At 42.5% G+C, this 18,317-nt stretch overlaps 1 protein-coding gene across 1 annotated transcript; it reads right to left on the bottom strand.

Moving 5' to 3' along the window:
- Positions 1-492: 492 nt before the first annotated feature.
- On the bottom strand, positions 493-17,406 carry crtac1b (cartilage acidic protein 1b). The gene is made up of 14 exons (XM_034552270.1): positions 17,222-17,406; positions 14,746-14,942; positions 14,270-14,406; positions 11,702-11,858; positions 9,523-9,657; positions 9,254-9,396; positions 5,891-6,027; positions 4,600-4,682; positions 4,254-4,354; positions 3,991-4,159; positions 2,046-2,191; positions 1,177-1,219; positions 902-1,045; positions 493-620 (listed from the first exon to the last, which is right to left on the bottom strand). The coding sequence occupies exons 1-14, from the start codon at positions 17,404-17,406 to the stop codon at positions 493-495; spliced, it is 1,905 nt and encodes a 634-aa protein (XP_034408161.1).
- Positions 17,407-18,317: the final 911 nt, after the last annotated feature.

The following is an 18,317-nucleotide window of genomic DNA, read 5'->3' as shown; positions in this document are numbered from 1 at the left end:
CATCCCAGAAAGCCCATCATAAGAAAGAGAGGGACATTGTAAGGATTAACATAATGTTATTGTGCAGATACAGATGAGGCCTCAGCGTGTCTCTAATGAATGTGGTCTGTGAGCCAGTAGGTTTGTCTGCTGTACTGTACATGCAGAGGTTTATACACACTCATTGACTTGGCCTTAGTTCAGGTCCCACTAAGATAAGTGCCAGGTGATGACGTGAGGGCTCTGCCAGTGTGACACAGATAGTTCTGAACCTCGTAGCTCCCAGCGAGCATGCTCCTTGTGTGCTTCTTTATAGTCCAGAGGGGGCCGGGAGCCAAGAGGTGACACATAGCAGCGGTGAGGAGGGGGTCCAGGCTGTAAATAACTGATGAAAAACAATACCAGAGATCCACAAAGGAGAAGAAAGAGTAAAGAGAAAAGTTTGCTCCGAGAGTTTCTGTACATCCCCGTTCAGCATTGGAGAGAGTTAGGAACGGGAGGTGAGAGTGACGGCTACAGTAGTCCAGTCAGGAGGTGGTTAGAGACGAATGGGAGCACAGAGACGGGGAGCATCCAGAAAGAAAGGCCTGAACACTGGCATTCCCCAGAGGACCGTGTCCCCCCAAAGTAAGCCACCTGGGCTGCGGAGAAAGAGGCAAAACAGAGGGCAGGGAAAAGTTAGCCAACATCTGCGTCTTTATAGCTGAAAGAGAGCGCATTCACATGGCGGAGTTAGTCATGCAAGACAGCGGGGTGCAGAGGGGGGGACACAGTCGGAGGAATGCTAGCACCTCTAAGCCTTTACTCAAAACCAGAGTAATTAAGGCAGCTTAAGGCATCTCATTCTCTGGCAGTGCTTGCTTTGTTCTCCTGATCTTTGTAATCCAGCTAAGTCTACCCCGACTCTGCCAGGACCACTCACCCACACAGGCTGACCCATCATCGTTGGGCTCAAAGCCCTGGTTGCATCTCCTCTTGGCGCGGCACTTATAGCTGCCATAGGTGTTGGTGCAGACAGGCCGATCAGAGGGGCACACAGTGGGGAACTGGGTACACTCATCTTTATCTGAGGGACGGGGAGGTGAGGGAGGGAGGGAGGGAGGGAGGGAGGAAGGGAGGGAAGGAAAGATGTTTTTTTGTCTTGATTTAAAATGAGGACACAAGCAAGTGGTCAACAGAAACATCTTTGTGTCTTACCTGTGCAACGGCCATTCTCATTCAGTGCAAACCCATGACCACACTGTAAGACACAGTCAGTCTAATTAGAAACAAGAATGTTTTTGAATAAAAACTAATTTATAAAACGGGTGGCAAATAAAGGGAAAAGCTGAAACATAACTAATGCAAATGCTTTCATTCAGATTAGGTGGCGTGGTTTGGATCCACTTATGCCCTTAAGGAGAAGGGTTATTTCTGATCAACAAAGTTATTCTGAGCGATCAAATTAATCCTACAATAAAATATGTCTGTGGTGAGAGGAGCGCTCGAATCATACAGTACGCCATGGCCTTCACAACTTACATGGACATTTTATATTGTTTTTTTCTTTACTTGTCACCCAACTGTAGCATATTTAAGTTATTGTGATGGCATATTTTTTTGGAGTGGGATAGACACACTGATCCCCATTAACCACGCAATCTCCACACTTTCTGTGCAATGTTTTCTGTCTTTCTATGCAATAATAATAATTCATAAATAAAAAATTGGCATAACACAATTTAATTGTGAAATATGCAACTTACTGTATGAGCACAACACTTAAATAATGAGGGTCTTGAAACTAAATGTTGAATTCTGTTTACTACAAGATTAGTAAATAAAGCAGCTAATGCACCATTTCAGTTAAAATTGTGCTTCAGTGGCGCTCCTGTTCTCAAAGACATTTTCAATATGATTGGCACAAACCAGGCAACGCACTGTAAGCCGGGAGTCTTCGAGTTCCTTTGAGCCCCCTCATCTCAGTGCCAAAGAAGTGTATTCTCTCCTCATCTGCACATCGTGGCTAAACCTACAAAACGATCTTTGAGATGATGAGAATCAGGTACCATGAATCACCGCTGTACCTCTATTTCCACAGTAGGAGTGACTTCTTCCTCATCTCTTGGATAGTGGATCTCCAGCACCGTGTTGGCATCTGAAGGCTCCAGGGGTCGCGCAGCTGAACGACCGTCTGGCCAGTACACCTCGACATTGGTGGCAACATCCTTACCTGGTCCGACAAACAGAACAGACGCAACACACACAGAGGAACATGCACGTGTCCTTAAGTCATTCTCAGGGGCTCATAAAGCCTCCTCTCTTTTTTACTGACACAAACCCAGTGAGAGACAGAGTGGCACTCTTCTCTCTCCATTAACTACTTTAATCAGGTATAGAGGCTCTCTAGAGGGCCTCTGCAGCACTTAATTAAAGTGGCATTTCCAAATATAAACCGATCTTTAGTTACCTTTGCCAGACAGTGATCTACTCAGCGGGTGTTCTGTCTGAGAGCCAAATAATATTTCACCAGTTCTGCACCAGCAGTGTGATACCCTTTAATTTAGTGGTGAGGAGTGTATCTACCAGGAGTGATGGTTTTTAGCACGTGTGGAGTTCTGTCCTGACGTCAAGAAGTGTAGAAAGTTTGCTCATTTGGTGTGTTGTGAGTAATCATCATGGCATTACAACTCCATCCCGTCAGCTCCGCTCCTCTGATGCCAATCTCCTGTCCATCCCACATAGGACCAAGCACCGGACGTGGGGGGACAGAGCCTTCTCCATATCTGCCCCCTCCCTTTGGAACTCTCTCCCCAAACTCATCCGAGACTGCACTGATCTTTCCTTATTCAAATCGCAAATCAAAACCCACCTGTTCAGAACTGCTTTTAATGTGTGATTGTTTGTTTTTGTTTTCTTTCTTATCAGGGTCCGAGCGACTCAAAAGTCCCTATTTGATTTGGTGATATTCCCTATTAGGTTATTGCCAGTCTCCTTAATGTCTTATACATTATTTCCTATAACTGGGCACTATATTTTTTTTGTGCAAATGTTACTCAATTGGGAAACACTGCTGAAGATTTGGTGTGCTATTTATGGCAGTGTACAGAAAAAGTAACCAAATTCATTGTAATGAAGGAACGTGTCACACATGTGTTTTTAATAATGTTTGGACAACAACAAAGGTCTGAGGCACAGAGGAATACGGGTCAATTCATTTCATTTTTAAGGGAAGCATATCTTATCTATTTTTAATGTGTGATTGTTTGTTTTTGTTTTCTTTCTTAATAGGGGCCGAGCGATTCAAAAGTCCCTATTTATTTGTTTTACCTGTATTTTAGCTATTCTTATTTATTTATTTTTAGCTTTTAGGATGTTTTAATCATGTGAAGTGTCTTTGAGTATTATGAAAAGCGCTATATAAATTAAATGCATTATTATTATTATTATTATTACAACTTAGGGCCTCCAATTGGACAGTTGTGATACAGAACAGGGACAGGAGAAAGCAGTGGCGGAGCTCCCAGGCCTGGCAGACTATCAGCTGAATCTTTTATGGGAGCTGAAGGAGACAGGGATCCGGGTTCTCACTAACCAGGGCGGCTTCCAGCTGCAGCACCTGTCCACCATCTCGTTGGTCCTCTGAGCTCGCTCCCACAGACAACTTAGTCTCCCATGGGTGTCCAGTCAGAGTTGAGGTATTAAAACAATGCTTTCCACAAGGTACTCTGTTCATTCTGTCCATTTCCCTTTTCTATCTATCCCAAACCTAGCTAAAACGAAGAGCATTGCTGAAATGGTAAGTTAATTGATCAATTAATCAAATCAACAGAGACCTAATCAACAACATTATGTATGTTGTGCAAACAGGTTCAAGCTGCTCAAATTCAATGTGTTGCTTTTTCCAGATGTATATTATTGTAAAGTGAATATCATTGAGCTTTAGGGTGTTCGTCAATAAGACATCCAATCGGAAGATGTCAGTAATTGGCCACAGTTTTGTGCCCTTTTATGGTTGAAATAAAAACGTACCAAGGCCAAAGTGGGCAACAGGCTCCATCTCACACAGGTACCCCGAGCCACCGTCGATGATCCGAGTGTGTGGACCACTCTTTTTAGTGTACAACACCACTTTAGCTCCTCTGGCGAAAGCACCAAACTTGGTCCTGGGAATCACTCGCAGCCAGGCGTTTGTTGTCCCCTGAGACGCAGACAGAATGAGAACAGGGAGGATTACAACTACGCTGAGAGTCACGCTTATTGTGAGGCTTTTAAAACGTCTCACAAACACTCACCTGGTTGACTTTGTAGACAGAGAGCGGCTGTGCTGCACTTTCACCATGAGAAATCAGCAGTTCCAGACGGCCATCGCCGTCAAAGTCTGTGGCTACAGCTCCTGTAACGATGCAGCTAAAGACTTCAGGAAATAGCCTACATAACATTTAATATCCTCATGGAGGGGAGCATAATGTTTCAAAGTCGTAGAACTAATTATGTGGAACACTTCTTTTTATGAAGCACACAAGGAGGCCCCAGTGGCGCTCTGCTGCCATCTATCGGTGAGATGTTGGAACAGCAGGTATGAGGTTGTTCTTCATTGCTTGTCATTGTTGTAAGACGCCTGTCTGCTCTGGCACTCACCGGTTCCTCGTCCTTCAGGCTCAGATGCATCTCCAATATTCAACTCTTCTATTTGGGGGTCTCCATGTTCTCTCCTGCTCACCCTATCAAATCAATATCACGGCAATTACTCATCAAAACACTTTAAAACATTAATACCAATGTCACTGTATCTTTATAAGCAGTGTTGGAAAGTACCTAAGTTCTGTTACATTTTTAAATACGCGCTTTAACAATGTTTGACAAATGTTGAGCCAATGAGTGCCAGATGTTCATTCAGAAACACCCCTTATTTTATGATTATGTGTTGATACATACTTAATAAAATATGCTATCTTAAATAACTATTGTTTTCGTTGTATTTATTTTTGACTATGTTTGTTGTTTTATTGGATTGTTATTGTCATTTTCCTGAAAAGCATTTGGTCAAAAGTAGTTCTTAAATACGCCCTTGGGCTAAAAGTCTTCAGAAAGACATTTGTTTGAGGAATTCATGCACATTGACTTTAGTAGCTTTACCTTCAGTGACGAAGCATTTCTATATCCAAGTTTCCTCAAGTTCTAATTTAATTTCACAGCGCATTAATGTGCTGATCCTGTCTGTTAAACCCCTCAGCCTGCTAAATATTGATTAGTCATATTGAATTAATTAGCTTTGGCACAATAGTTTGAGCAGCTTTTCAGTGCCAAAGAGCAGAGTTATATTAGCTGATTCATCTTCACACTATAGAGCTGCGGAGCAGTGACCCCTGACGGACATCCTCGTGTCCAGAAAGACAAATTCTCCTCCAGTGACCGGCAGGAATATTAAGATCCAGGAAACCTCTAGGGCTTACACTGATTATTGATATTCAGTATGAATTGACCCACCAGCTTATGGCAACTTTCATCATGACTTCTGCATCCTGTTCAGAAGAATATGCCAGATCAGATTTCTATTTCTCACACAGGATGGGTTTATTCTACTATTAAGACCTAACAATTTATATCTCACACGCGCTATTGCATTTTGAAGGCTGAGTTCATTAATATTATCTAGAGAGGAAGCCAAACCGTGATCCAAAAAGAGACCTAAAACTGTCTTAATGAAAGAGTCATTCATGTGTGCAGGAGGAGGCGGGATGCCAGACTAGATAAGTATCCTTGGCTGGGAATTTTAAAGTCTTCTCAGCTTCCAAGCCATGTTTTAGAATAATAAATCAAGACACAAGAGTAGTCCATTAAGCTCATGATCAACCAGCTATTAAACCTTAGTATCATACTTGTGGACATGTCTATATGTTTGTGTCTTGTGTTGTTTCCATGTGAGGACCTAAAGAGCCTGTTGGCGGAGGGGCCCCTGTAGGCGATGTTATTGAAGAAGACCTCCATCTCGTTGTCATTGTCAAAGTCAGCAACCATGACGGTGCGAACCGGGGACGGCATAGAAAACTTCTGGGATGCAATGTCCTGAGAAAGAAAGAAAAGACATGGTAAATCAGTGAAACACACACACACACACACACACACGTGCATTTACAGAAGCCAAACACATGCATGAAGGTTTTTTCATTCTTAAAATACCGTTTTAACAACCAAATTATAATCACAGACTTGACCATCCAGGTGTATGAATCATCAAAATGTTTCTTTATGGCGATGCTCTTCCCATATTTGTGCATGATAAATACCGACACTTACAGTAAGTCACACCTAAACTGCTTGGTTTCTCTGATTTCGTTTCTTTTTTTTTTTTTTCTTTTTGGATGAATTATTTAATATTATCGCTTTGGGGTTAGAGCAAGCTTTTGGGTTATTTAGTAATAATCCAACACTTTAGTAAAGACACTGTAAATGTCCTTTTTCTTAGCCTATATGCTGATTATTATTATTCTAAAATTCTAAAAAAAAAAAATTAATTTACCGGGGAAGATGAGGTTGACAGACAAAGTGTAGCGCAGGGTAAAGTGTGATTTATGCTTGCCACACATCCGCGAGTGTCGCAAGTGTCCACGCGGCCAACGTAACATCACTCCGTCAGACGCGGCCCTTTGCGAGGGTTCCTGGTGGTCTGTTATCGGCTGTCTTTGCGCATCCACCATTTTCTAACTTTGTGGATGTGGATGGGCAGAGACAAATAAAAACTTTGCGGAGAGGAGAAACCTACATGGAGTATAAAATATCCAAAAGTGTCCTGTTTTGGTTCCACATCAGCACATGTCCGTGTAGAAAATAGAAACCTGTTGTTATTACAGTTTGCGTCCAATACGTGTTCAGGCCAACATGTCATATAGGTGATGCTAGCTGAGAGCTGTGTTCACACCACAAACAACAAAAGCAACTACATCTGCCTGGTGTGAAAAATGGTGCTCAAGCGCTCGTTGATGTAGTTTTGTTGCACTGGGAACAGGCTGAAGGCATTTTTCAGACAGAATGGAACGGGGTGAAACAAAATCATATGATTGGTTGATGCTTCACGGCGTCATTGGAGCGCCAAAGAAAAGTTGAGACCAGCCCAACTTTGTTTTTGAAGCGAGTCACGCCGGTCTCCCGTTGGCTGTCAGCTTGAAGCTTCCATTGAAAATGACTTGTAGCTTGTTGCTATGTCGCCCGCAGTGTGAGCAAAGTAATGGTGGCTAGAGATATTGTTCCATGACATGAAGGTCACTAGTTCAATCTTCACAACATGTAAATCATAACCAGTCCTTGAGTTCGACGTGGACCTGTCATTTGCTCACTCACTCACTGTAAATTACTCTGGCTGATGAGCGTCATCTGAAGCCTAAAGATCAGAACAAAGTAGAGGAGTTTTTGCACAAGAAAGTAACGGATATCTCTCCGCTCCAGTGACACGGTGATAAGTCGGGGAAGAGTTATAGAGCAGCCCTTCACTCCCTCCAGTATTTACTCCCTGTTTTAATTATAAGGCTCATAAAGCCGGGGCTGGGGCGGGCTCACAATGACCTTTTTCTCAGGTGAAGGAGAGGGGATGGCCAGATGAGGGCCACGAGGGAGGCATTTCTACATTTACTATATTACAAGGTGGATGAAGAGATGTGCCATAAGGAATGAGAAAGGTATTCTCACCAAACAAATATAGAGCACAGAAACATGACATTTAAGGGACAAGAGGGGAGATGGTATGAGAAAACAATATTTGTTTTATATTAAATGAATAAATTATATTATAAATGTGTTTATTTGAAAGCATACCTTGTATAATATAGCACTTTATTACTGTTTGGCTATTTGGAATAATCTCTTTAAATACTTACTATATATGTGTGGGTGTGTTTTTGCATGTGTGTTAAACCTGCTGCAAGGAAAACCCCAGCAATAGATTTTAATTAAAGCAAAACAGGCCTAAGCACTTTCTACAGCCCAGGCAAGCTGCTGTTTCAGCCCAATTTAATTAGCGGTTTACTGGAGTGATACAGTAGCTTCATTATATATGCTAAAGGTCAACACGGCTGGTAGGAGTGTCAGCTTGTGTGTGTGTGTGTGTGTGTGTGTGTGTGTGTGTGTGTGTGTGTGTGTGTGTGTGTGTGTGTGTGTGTGTGTGTGTGTGTGGTTTAACAATCTTGGTTTAAAAAAAAAAAAAAAACATTGGCTAAATAATTCAATTAGTCTTTTGTGTGTTTGTGTGTGTATTAGAGTGCATTGTCTTTGAGTGTGTGCGTGTGTGCCATACTGATGGAATTGTCTCTGGGCTAAGCATCACACATTAACCCCTCATTTGACCCCTATAAAGATGTCTTGTGTGACGTTTATCTCTTTGGGAAAAGATGCAGTCGCAGCTGCTGATAGATAAATCCCCGGGCACGAAAACCTTCACAGATTTACACGCAGCAGGGCCCGTCTCCATGTTTGCCGCTATTAACCGTACTGCACGAGCACATGCACACTGCTGGCTGTCTCACAGGAGTTGTCTATAGTCGAGTTGATTGAGTAAATCACCGTCCGTCCGTCTTTAAATCCCACTCGATCTCAAAGTGAGCCAGCACTGACTCATGCTAATTCACGAGCCATCTGTTAGCATTGATAACTCTCGTGAGTCACAGACTTAATAGGTGAGACTTGCTGTCTATGCGCTGCTTGTTCATTCGACATTGATTCTGGACAGAGAAGAAGAGAGAGAACCACAAACTCACTCTAAAATGCTGCTGCCTGATACCCTGAGGGGGGAATCACTCGATGCAAAGACTGTAGACTCTAAATGAGTGCTGTTTAGTCTGAATTATCCACAGACAGACCTGTGAATAGTTTTCATTGGAAATACCTCAGAGCAAAGAAAAGCCCTACAAGGTGTGTAACAACACATTTGGTAATTTGATCCTTTGGGTTAACCGATGATATAGGCTTCAGTATGCTTCAAAAAACGTGCTTGTCAGTTTGTCTGGTTACTTTGAATTTTGTAACGCAAAACCAACAATGAGACAATCATGACTAATCTACTCAGCTACTGGCCTGGTGTCTGGAGGTGTGATAGTTATTACAGTTTTAACTCCCTCTAAACCCCCTCTTGTTCACTCTTCATACAACTACTTCCCTCACTTTTTTGCACAAGCAATTGAAATTGTGTGCCCATATCCTTTTTAATTTGTGTCTTGCCGGCAGCTGATATTGATTCAAGACATTTTTGGTTAACTTTTCACATTTTTGTGCATAACTAGTACCCAGGATTGACTGGACCCACCTTGAACTTCTGTTTGCGGTTATTGAGCTGCATATACAGGCGATGAGGTCCATTCCAGTTTCCATAGACGATGTCTGTCTTGCCGTCACGGTTGAAGTCTGCCAGAGCAACCCCTCTGCCATGCTGCATTGGGTCCTCCACGCCTACAGGGAAATGGTAAGACACACTATCAAACAATAACGCCTACCTTGTGTTCTGTTATTGCAGGATTTGTCTGTGATTAACTGATCCAAGGCCACGATCTGTTAAACTGTACATGTTCCGCTTACCAGCCTGCTGAGCCACATCAGTAAAGGTTCCATCTCCGTTGTTCCTGAACAGGAAGTTTGGACCGTACTCGTTGTCGCAAAACACATCGGACAGGGTTTGACTTACAATGGGTCCCACCACGACACCTCGTCCTCCTGCACCAATGGAGACAATGAGTCAGTTAAAAAAAGTGTGAAGACACAGTTTTAGTAAATTGAGACAGGATCGGTGAAACAATGGTGGGAACAGAGGGAGAGAGTTCAGCGCTACAACAAAAGTGAACGGCGAGAGATCATTACTGTCTTTCCAGGTCATTTCCTCTAAGCATGGCAGGTCTCTGCTGACACAGACACTGCCTCTGATAGGCCCCACACACACAAACACACACACACACACACACACACACACACACACACACACACAATTAAACACATCTAGGCACAAGCAGAAACAAATTAAAAAAATCCAACACACATGCTGAAAATCTTTTGTATTAAAGCTGACAGTAATTTGCTTATGAAAAGATCTTTGTGACTGTTCTGTACACTCAATATCACCCCAGGATTTTCTAATGACATTCTATGAAGTGAAGTGTCTCTCTAAAGTGTCTCATCTTGAGACTGGCGGAGTCTAATTATGGAGTTGAAAGGGCTTTGATTGCCCTTCCAGAGTCTGTGAGTCAGGACTCTCTACTGATTTACTGGCCCGCTCCATCAGCACAGACAAATATCACTCGCCCACTATGGCCATAAAGCACTGATGTCCCTCCAGAGATATGTAACCATTAGATATGCAACTTTGCTGCCTGTCCCTCTGCTCTGATTAACGGGGGTTTGATGACAAAGCCATCTATCGTACATCATTCACAGCAATTCTGGACTGGCTTACCCTGCCCCTGTGGTGACTTAGATGACATCTTGAATGAAGATTGAGTCTGTTATGCTCAAATACGAAGTTGTCTCACATTTCCAAAATTTACGTGAAGGACTTTTCAGGGTTTGGTAAGTATCATAGAGGCAGCGCTATTATCAAAGAAACAATTTGCAGTGAAATCATTAATTTTGGCATTTATTGTTCTCCTCTTTGATAGCAAAACAGGTATACATCACAGAGTTAAGTGAAATGTTAGTCCAAGTGAGCAGAGGTTATACATTTCAGTGCTACTTGTGAAGTAAAATAAAATCTATTTCAACGTCATCCATTCAGTTTCAAAAGGCTTTAAATGACAGTTCAGGTCTTTACTTTCTCACAAAAACAAGAGATTAAAAAACAATTCAAACACATTCAACATTTAAGACAAAAGGTAGCCGTTAGGTTGGTGATGACAATACACACAGTAAAAATACAACAAATGGTCAATGAGATTACAATTTAAGTGCTCGGCTTCGGTAGATGAGAAGCAGTTTATGGTATGTGTGCAAATGCCATAAATGATTAAAGAGAGGATTATGTGAAATTGCTCAAATGGATTTGGATTTTTGGGTGAATTGTCAACTAAAAATGTCTAAAAGGAAAGGATGTTTTTCACTGGCGACTCAAATCCCCTCACAAACTAATCAGTAGGAGGGTCAGGAGTGATTCTTTAACCAATCTGTGAAACAACATCAGCCACTTTCTGTCAACATTAAAAACATTTAACCTCTGCAGAAACACTTTCAAAGTGACGGAGCTGATAAAATGCACATAAAATGCTGCGCACTGTAGTGACGTACGTAGTTGTATCCACACCTTCAGAAGTCTGGGGTAACCACAGCAGGCCGTGATGAATGCCATCTCTAGGCCGTTGAGCTGGTCTGATGTATGCGTATGTCGCCCTTCGCCTTCGCTTCCCTGACTTTGGCTGGAGTAAACAGCTGACACGGCCAAAAGAGCCCACGAACACTTCTCTCTCTCTCTCCCTCCCTCTCTCTTTCTTTTCTCACGCTTACACTCATCTTGTTCTCTTTCATCTCTTGCTTCTTTCTTTTTTTCCTCACCTGGCACCCCTCCAGCACCCTCTCTGTCCTGAAGTCCTATATTTCAGACTCCATGGGTACAGCAAGCACATGCTCTTAACATCCTCTACAGATGTCTGTGTAAATCACACTGAAAGTCCAGTAGTGATGGATGAAGGTCTACGTCACACACACACACACACACACACACACACACACACACACACACACACACACACACACACAATAATTTCAGCATACCTACCAGTGAACTTATTGACTCCTGCTTGCTCTGCCACGTTGGAGAGGGCAATGACGCCCTGTGAAAGATCACTGGCTGCCTCATCCATTTCGATAAGAGCATGAGGACCCACGTTGCCACTCGCATAGTTGGCTATGTAGATGGCATATCGGCCCGTACCCTGGAGCACAAAAAAACAAAACGGTTTACATTTAGATTGAAGAAATTCCAGAATTTAAAAATACCTGCAGCTCTCTCCTCTCTGTCCTTAGCTCCTCCCACCAGACGAACAGCCAAATGTACACTCTTCATACAGTGTGTATACAAGTGCTAGTCATTCATTTCAAACATATGTAAATCTGCTCTTGAAGATATTGTTTCACTCAAAACCCCAATTCTGTCAAATCTGTCTGTTTGATACATTGACGGAAAATTGAATTATAGCTGATAAAAAAATAAAAAATCCAAATACAATACAGTAGTTTTGAGTAAACTAAAACAGCATTACGTTATTTAACATCTATTTATTTGCTATTTTTGTGAATAGTATGTAGTTTCACCTTCTCCCAATCAACCCTTTTCTTTCCCCTTTATCGCCCTTTACACTATACCTTTGTACACCCTTTCTCTCAGCCTCTCTCCCTACTCCTTCCTCTGCCTCCCTTTGGAGATTAATTTCACACTCCATTATCATTCAGAGTCCCTGCAGACACAAACTCACAGACGGAACCACACTAATAGACTACACACTGGATTCCAATGAGCTTTCTCACCGGGCCTAACATATTTCAATCAATATAAACACATGCACATGTGCAAACACACACATATACGTACACACCATTTCACTCATAACGTTACTATATTTTTAAAGGACAAGAAAAGTAAATGAGTCTAGTTGATGTAAATGTCATGAAGCGTCACATTATGGCCTGCTGAGGTGGGAGCACACACACACACAAACACACACACACACACACACACACGCACGCACACCCAGTCATGCTCTTGACAAAATGAGAACGAAATACAATGAAAGACCTGAAGGCCACTGGCAGTTACTTAACAAACTTAAAAGTCAATGATTTTTCAATAAGTCTTCACCCAAGGCTAATTTCTGTCACTGGAATTGGCATTGTGAATAGTGTGACATGCATGCCTGCAAAGTGCATGCAGGTGCAGGGATATGAGACTCAGTCGTTATGGCTATCACTGAAAAGGCTGAACAAGCAACTGCTAATGTAGCAATTCAATTATTTTTTATTTTTAATAGGTGCTTTTTTATCGAGCTCATTTCTATTATTCTGGCTTTTAAAATCCACTTATTATCAGAATCTCACCACTGCCTGCCAGTGCAAAGTGAACTGATCAATCAGTTCAAAGTGAGTCCCCTCGATATGTCACCTTCATCACTTTGTTGAAGACGAATGATGGGACGTCTCTTTCAAGGAGACTGGGAGTGATGAAACAGTTGGATGACCAATTATCCCTCTTCTTTCTGAATGATAACAGATTATTTATGAGCAAGACCAAACACATTCGCTACCTAACCGATTTCACAGCATGCTCTGGTTTTGGCCGATGCAACCCGTCGTCGTTCCAAATCAGTCGTAATAAAAACATGCTCAGCAATAGGAAAATGTATTCTCTCTCCGTCAGTCTGCATGGAAGAACACACATCAGTGTTTTGGCGTCCTCTAAAAGCATTATGCCATTAAAAGCAAATATCTTTCCAATCAGTCTGGCAGCTGCAAAACCTATTCGTGTTCAGTGAGATGGGACTGTGGTTTAAAAAAACTATTGTAATCCCTACTCTCCTCTTCCCATTATCACTTTCTTTATCCCGTCCTCTGATTGGAAGTGAGAACTGTATGCGTGTGTGTGTGAGATAAGAGACAAAGACAGAGAGTGTCAGTCACAGAGAGAAAAAAAAAGGGAGTAAAAGAGAGGGAAAGAGGGAAGAAAACAACGGGAAAGAGACTGAGAGAAAGTGCTACGGGCAGAAAGCAGTAGTGTGCAGTCATCACTCCTCCCCTCGTACGATGTTCTATAAAACAAACGAGCCCTGGCTTCTGTAATTACACTGGTGCGATGGACAGAAGAGAGAAAATGGCAAACCATTCCCCCAAATGAACTGTCATAGCACATGCAGAGAAGGGCGGCGTAGGCAGGGCATGAGTTATCACTGGTAAACAAACAGAAGCACCCATGCATGTAGGCAGAAGACACTCTGGGGAGTTTGTGTGCGTGTGTGCTTGTGTGCGTGCGTGCGTGTGCAAGTGCCTGTGTGTGTGTGGGGGGGGGGATTGGCATATACTCAACTTTTCTTGTGTGTGTGTGTGGTGTGTGTGTGTGTGTTTGTGTGCGTGTGTGCGTGTGCAAGTGCGTGTGTGTGCGTGTGTGCGTGTGTGTGTGCGTGCGTGTGCAAGTGCCTGTGTGTGTGTGTGTGTGTGTGTGGGGGGGGGGGGGGATCGGCATATACTCAACTTTTCTTGTGTGTTTGTGTGTGTGTGTGTGTGGTGTGTTTGTGTGTTTGTGTGCGTGTGTTTGTGTGCGTGTGTTTGTGTGTGTGTGTGTGTGTGCGTGTCCTACCTTTCTGTCCACACAGGCCACTGAGCGCCCGGCCATTCGGTTGGCCACATCTCTGTGTTCGTTAATGTCATCGTTCAGCAGATCTTCAAAGCGTCCATTACGGAACTTAAACAGCTTGTCAGAGTACGTTGCCCGACCTTGATGCGGAAGACGCAGAATTCAGGAGAGGCAAAGATTGTTGGGAGAGTAAAGAGGTGTTATGCAATAAAACAACAAGGTTGTTGTGGCTGAAAGTGACCTCTATAATTTTTATGTGAGGCGTTGTAGTTTTGACAGTGTCGCACTCTGTAGCTCTCCGATTGATTAATAGCAGCACAAAGCGTATCTGTTATCTCATGAAGATAAGCTTAATATCTGCATACTGATTCTCCTGCTTTGTCAACGTACAAGAAAAGACGCACAACCTTTGTGAGAGTGTGTGCACACACGTGCATTATTTTTGTGAAATTGTGTGTGTGAAAAAGCATGGACTGTACCAGAGAAGGCGTTATTGGTGTTGAGGACATAAATCTCCTCCCGACCGTCTCCATCGATGTCACATGCTGTCACTCCGATGGCGTTGCCTTGGCGGTCTCTCAGGGCGTAGAACGGGGAGCTGCGGTTGTCAACAGCGATGTTGACAAGCCTTTTCTGCTGCTTGTTGTATTTCAGTACCAGGTTTGGGCCGTTGTAGCTGTCAAAAAGCCCCAAATGGCACAGCTGTTACATTTACTTTACATAAGAGGAATTTTGAAGACTAAATCAGGGGGATAGTTCTACAAATCATACATAGTGACTACTGTTAGGTTGTAGTGGATTTTATATATATTTGCACATGTAGATAAGAGAAGTTTATGTTTTAAATTAATACATAAAGAAAGATATGATAATTAATTTGGGATATTATGAGGAATATTCTGGGGGAATGTATTGTGAAACATAAGAGAGGATCACTGTTTTATTATTCTGTTTTAATGACAAATGTAATGATTAACTGTATGATGCATGAAAATGAATGAATGTTTTATTGTTTAGACAATAGTTAAAATGGATGCTGATTGAAACCTAATGTGTTGCTTTTATTCTGAAGGCAGGATAATAGGGTTTTATTCTGATGGGGAACTTCCTGTCCTTGACCGGAAGTGTGAGCTTTGACCCCGTTACTTTATCAATTGGCTTAGCGAACAGAACTGCGGCATCCTTTGAACTGACCAATGGAACTAACCTTTAGGTGTGAATTCATTTGCATGACCATACTAATAGCCGAGCATTTGTTCTGGGGGACATGGTTCTACTGGTCTGGAGACTCGAGACAGCCCCGGTCTGTTGCTCCTTGGGAGCTGCAGTCCGTCTGTGGAGAGATTCTCCTTTCTGGCCCCACGATCGTGAACGCTACATGAGTATTATCTTTGCCATTAAATATTGTTAAACTTTAACTCGAATCCTGAATTTCCTGCGGCCACGGGACCCGGAGCTTTGAACACGAATCTTACACTAATGTTGCCTAAAAACCTTATAAACAAGGTTTCTGTTCTTTCGTTTGTAGGTGAGATGACCAGACTCTATAGCCTGATGGTCACTTCTGCTTGAGACGACACTAGCCACTACCGGCAATCAAACAGTCAGCATGTAATGGAAGTGGAATTGCATTATGGGTAGTGTTTTGTTTTGACAAGTAAATATGCATCAGATGAAACAGTTTATATCTCTGTTTCTGCTGCATCAATTTGAATTGTCCAGCATGAGTCCAACAATGTGAGTAATAGTTCGAGATGCACTTGTTGCAATTCTTTTGGCCGATTCAGATTTACAGTTGTCAGTCAGACCCGCAGATTCAGATTTTTGCTGATTCCAATTTTCTTTCCAAGAACTATAATTTAAAGTAGGGCCCCAAACTAACTTTTTTCACAAAAGTCCCAAACAACAGTTTCAGCTGTCCAGAAGTCACTGTAAACCATACAAATTCTAAATGTTATCTTTTTACTTTGTAAGTAATCAATTATTGGCATTAATAGTTGTATTTATTTATTTAGTTGATCATAACTCGTATAGCTGATTCTCTTTCAGGTACCAATTAAACCAGTCATCCTTTGATTGCACCGGGGTCATTACGGTGACACAGTGTGCAGCCTGTTGCATATCTCCATGCAAAAGGTTCACACAAGGTTGTGATTTAGGCAACATAACCACTTGGATAGGGTTAGAAAAAAGAGCATGGTTTGGGTTAAAATAATGTGCTTGAAGACAGACTGCCAAGCATATATGTTAACATAATCTGTTAGTGACAATGAGAGTGACAAAAAGGAGGACAACAATCTAAATCTTGAAACACTCTTCTCATTTCTGACTGTTAACAGTCTTATCGCGAGTGAATTGTCAAACAAAAGTGGAACCACAGTGACTTCACGTGGCTTGTCCCCTCCTTCATCTATGTAATACAAAGTGCAAAATAAAGTGAAACACTCGACCCTATGATTCTTCTAATCCCAATGAAATGACATTCTCGATGAGGTTTAGTGATGCCCTCCTGTCCAGGATACCTGCTGAATTGGGTTTCTGGGCTAAATTACATTTATTAAGCACGGTCATTTTGGTCCATCTATATTCTGTTAAGCATTGGGAAATTCATTGCCGCTTCACTGGATAGAGGCAGGCTTGCCAAACTGTTCCCATCAATGGCGCTCTATCCAATCACATCAATTTTCATCAGATGAGTGAGCCTCGGGGCACACTACCATCCCTTGTCTTTTAGTCTTTTGCCTTTGTCTTCAACCTTTAGCTTGGAACATGAGAATGCCCTTTTATTTCAGCCTTTGATTTAGAGTTAGATATCACTCATCACTTAATTAATTGCTATAATTGTGTGACATGAAAAAAGAATTGCACTTGTGATATTAAGGATTTAGGATGCATTAAGGTTGCATGAAAAGTAACGAAAGGCCGCTTTGCACAGCCCGCCTCCTCCTTGCTCACCCAGCTACAAACATCTCCAGGTCTCCGTCCCCGTCGACGTCGGTGACGGCCATGCCGTAGTTGAGCTGGGTGGGGTTGTTGTCATAGTCGGGAGGAAGGACGGTCTTGGTTATAGCTGAGAACATGGGCTCTGATCGCTGAGACGAGGAGATGGCAGGCAGGAACATAACCAGCCACGACAACATCCTCACCTTAAAGGGGAAACACAACGTTTTTTTTAACAGCTGACCTACAGGAGGGCTACTGACTGTCATGCACTTTGTCTATGTTGCTGCTTTAAAAACCTCCCAAATGCATTTTCCAAGGAGCAAAAGTGCAGCAATAATAGGTTTGAATTAAAAAATTAGAACAATGCTGCTGCTGTTCATCTGTAGAAAACACACACATGAGAGCATCACAATTCACATCCGACAAATTCACACTCTCGACTGAACGGCAGCGCACGGTTGTCCTGGCTGTTGAGGCAAATGAGAATCAAATCAAAACTGTAAGTCACACACTTGCAAACTGCAACACACGCTCTTGTTGCTAATTCTCCAAATCCATCGTGAGGCAAACATCAGCGGATAGTTGGCAGAGCTTCCTCCTCTACTCAGACATAAAGATGAAGATATACCACCACAATCAACGCTCTGCAGGGTTAGATCTGAACAACCCATCACAGGCAGACGGCTGAGGAATTACAGGACAGAAAATCTATACGTGGAGCAGGGCATTAGCCAGAGGCCAAGTGAACAACACAGAGGAAACCAATGATGTGATATAACAGAACTGAGGTGCTGTTTCCTCAGAGACGGTGACCAAGTCTAAACTGGGAAAGCTTTTTTTTTTTTGGATGAAAGGGCTGTGTGATGTATAAGTGTCCTTTTAGTGGTCAGCAGATAAAAGGTGAACATGGAGGAATTGATCCAATCGACTTGTGAAGTGCTGGCAGGTAGAGGTGAGCTTTCTGATGCTCAAACTGAAAAGAGAGAAGAGAAACTTGACTGAGGGGAGAAAGGAAAGAGAAAGGTCACGTCATTAAGGCTAAAATAAAACGCTCATCACCAACAGCGCTGCAAACCTTCACACACACACACACACTTAATTGCTGACT

The sequence above is a fragment of the Cyclopterus lumpus genome, chromosome 15 (genome assembly GCF_009769545.1).
Source record: "Cyclopterus lumpus isolate fCycLum1 chromosome 15, fCycLum1.pri, whole genome shotgun sequence".
Lineage (NCBI taxonomy): Eukaryota > Metazoa > Chordata > Actinopteri > Perciformes > Cyclopteridae > Cyclopterus > Cyclopterus lumpus.
Note: the sequence above shows the minus strand (reverse complement) of the source record. Positions and strands in the feature narration are given on the sequence as shown.

Bases quoted from the DNA above. Each gene is read 5' to 3' on its own strand.
- crtac1b (XM_034552270.1), bottom strand. From the start codon at position 17,406: ATGTTGTCGTGGCTGGTTATGTTCCTGCCTGCCATCTCCTCGTCTCAG. The intron at 14,943-17,221 runs GTGAGCAAGGAG...GCTTTTTGACAG, and splicing joins CTGGAGATGTTTGTAGCTGG to CTACAACGGCCCAAACCTGG. The intron at 4,355-4,599 runs GTGAGTGCCAGA...GCATCGTTACAG, and splicing joins GCCTGAAGGACGAGGAACCG to GAGCTGTAGCCACAGACTTT.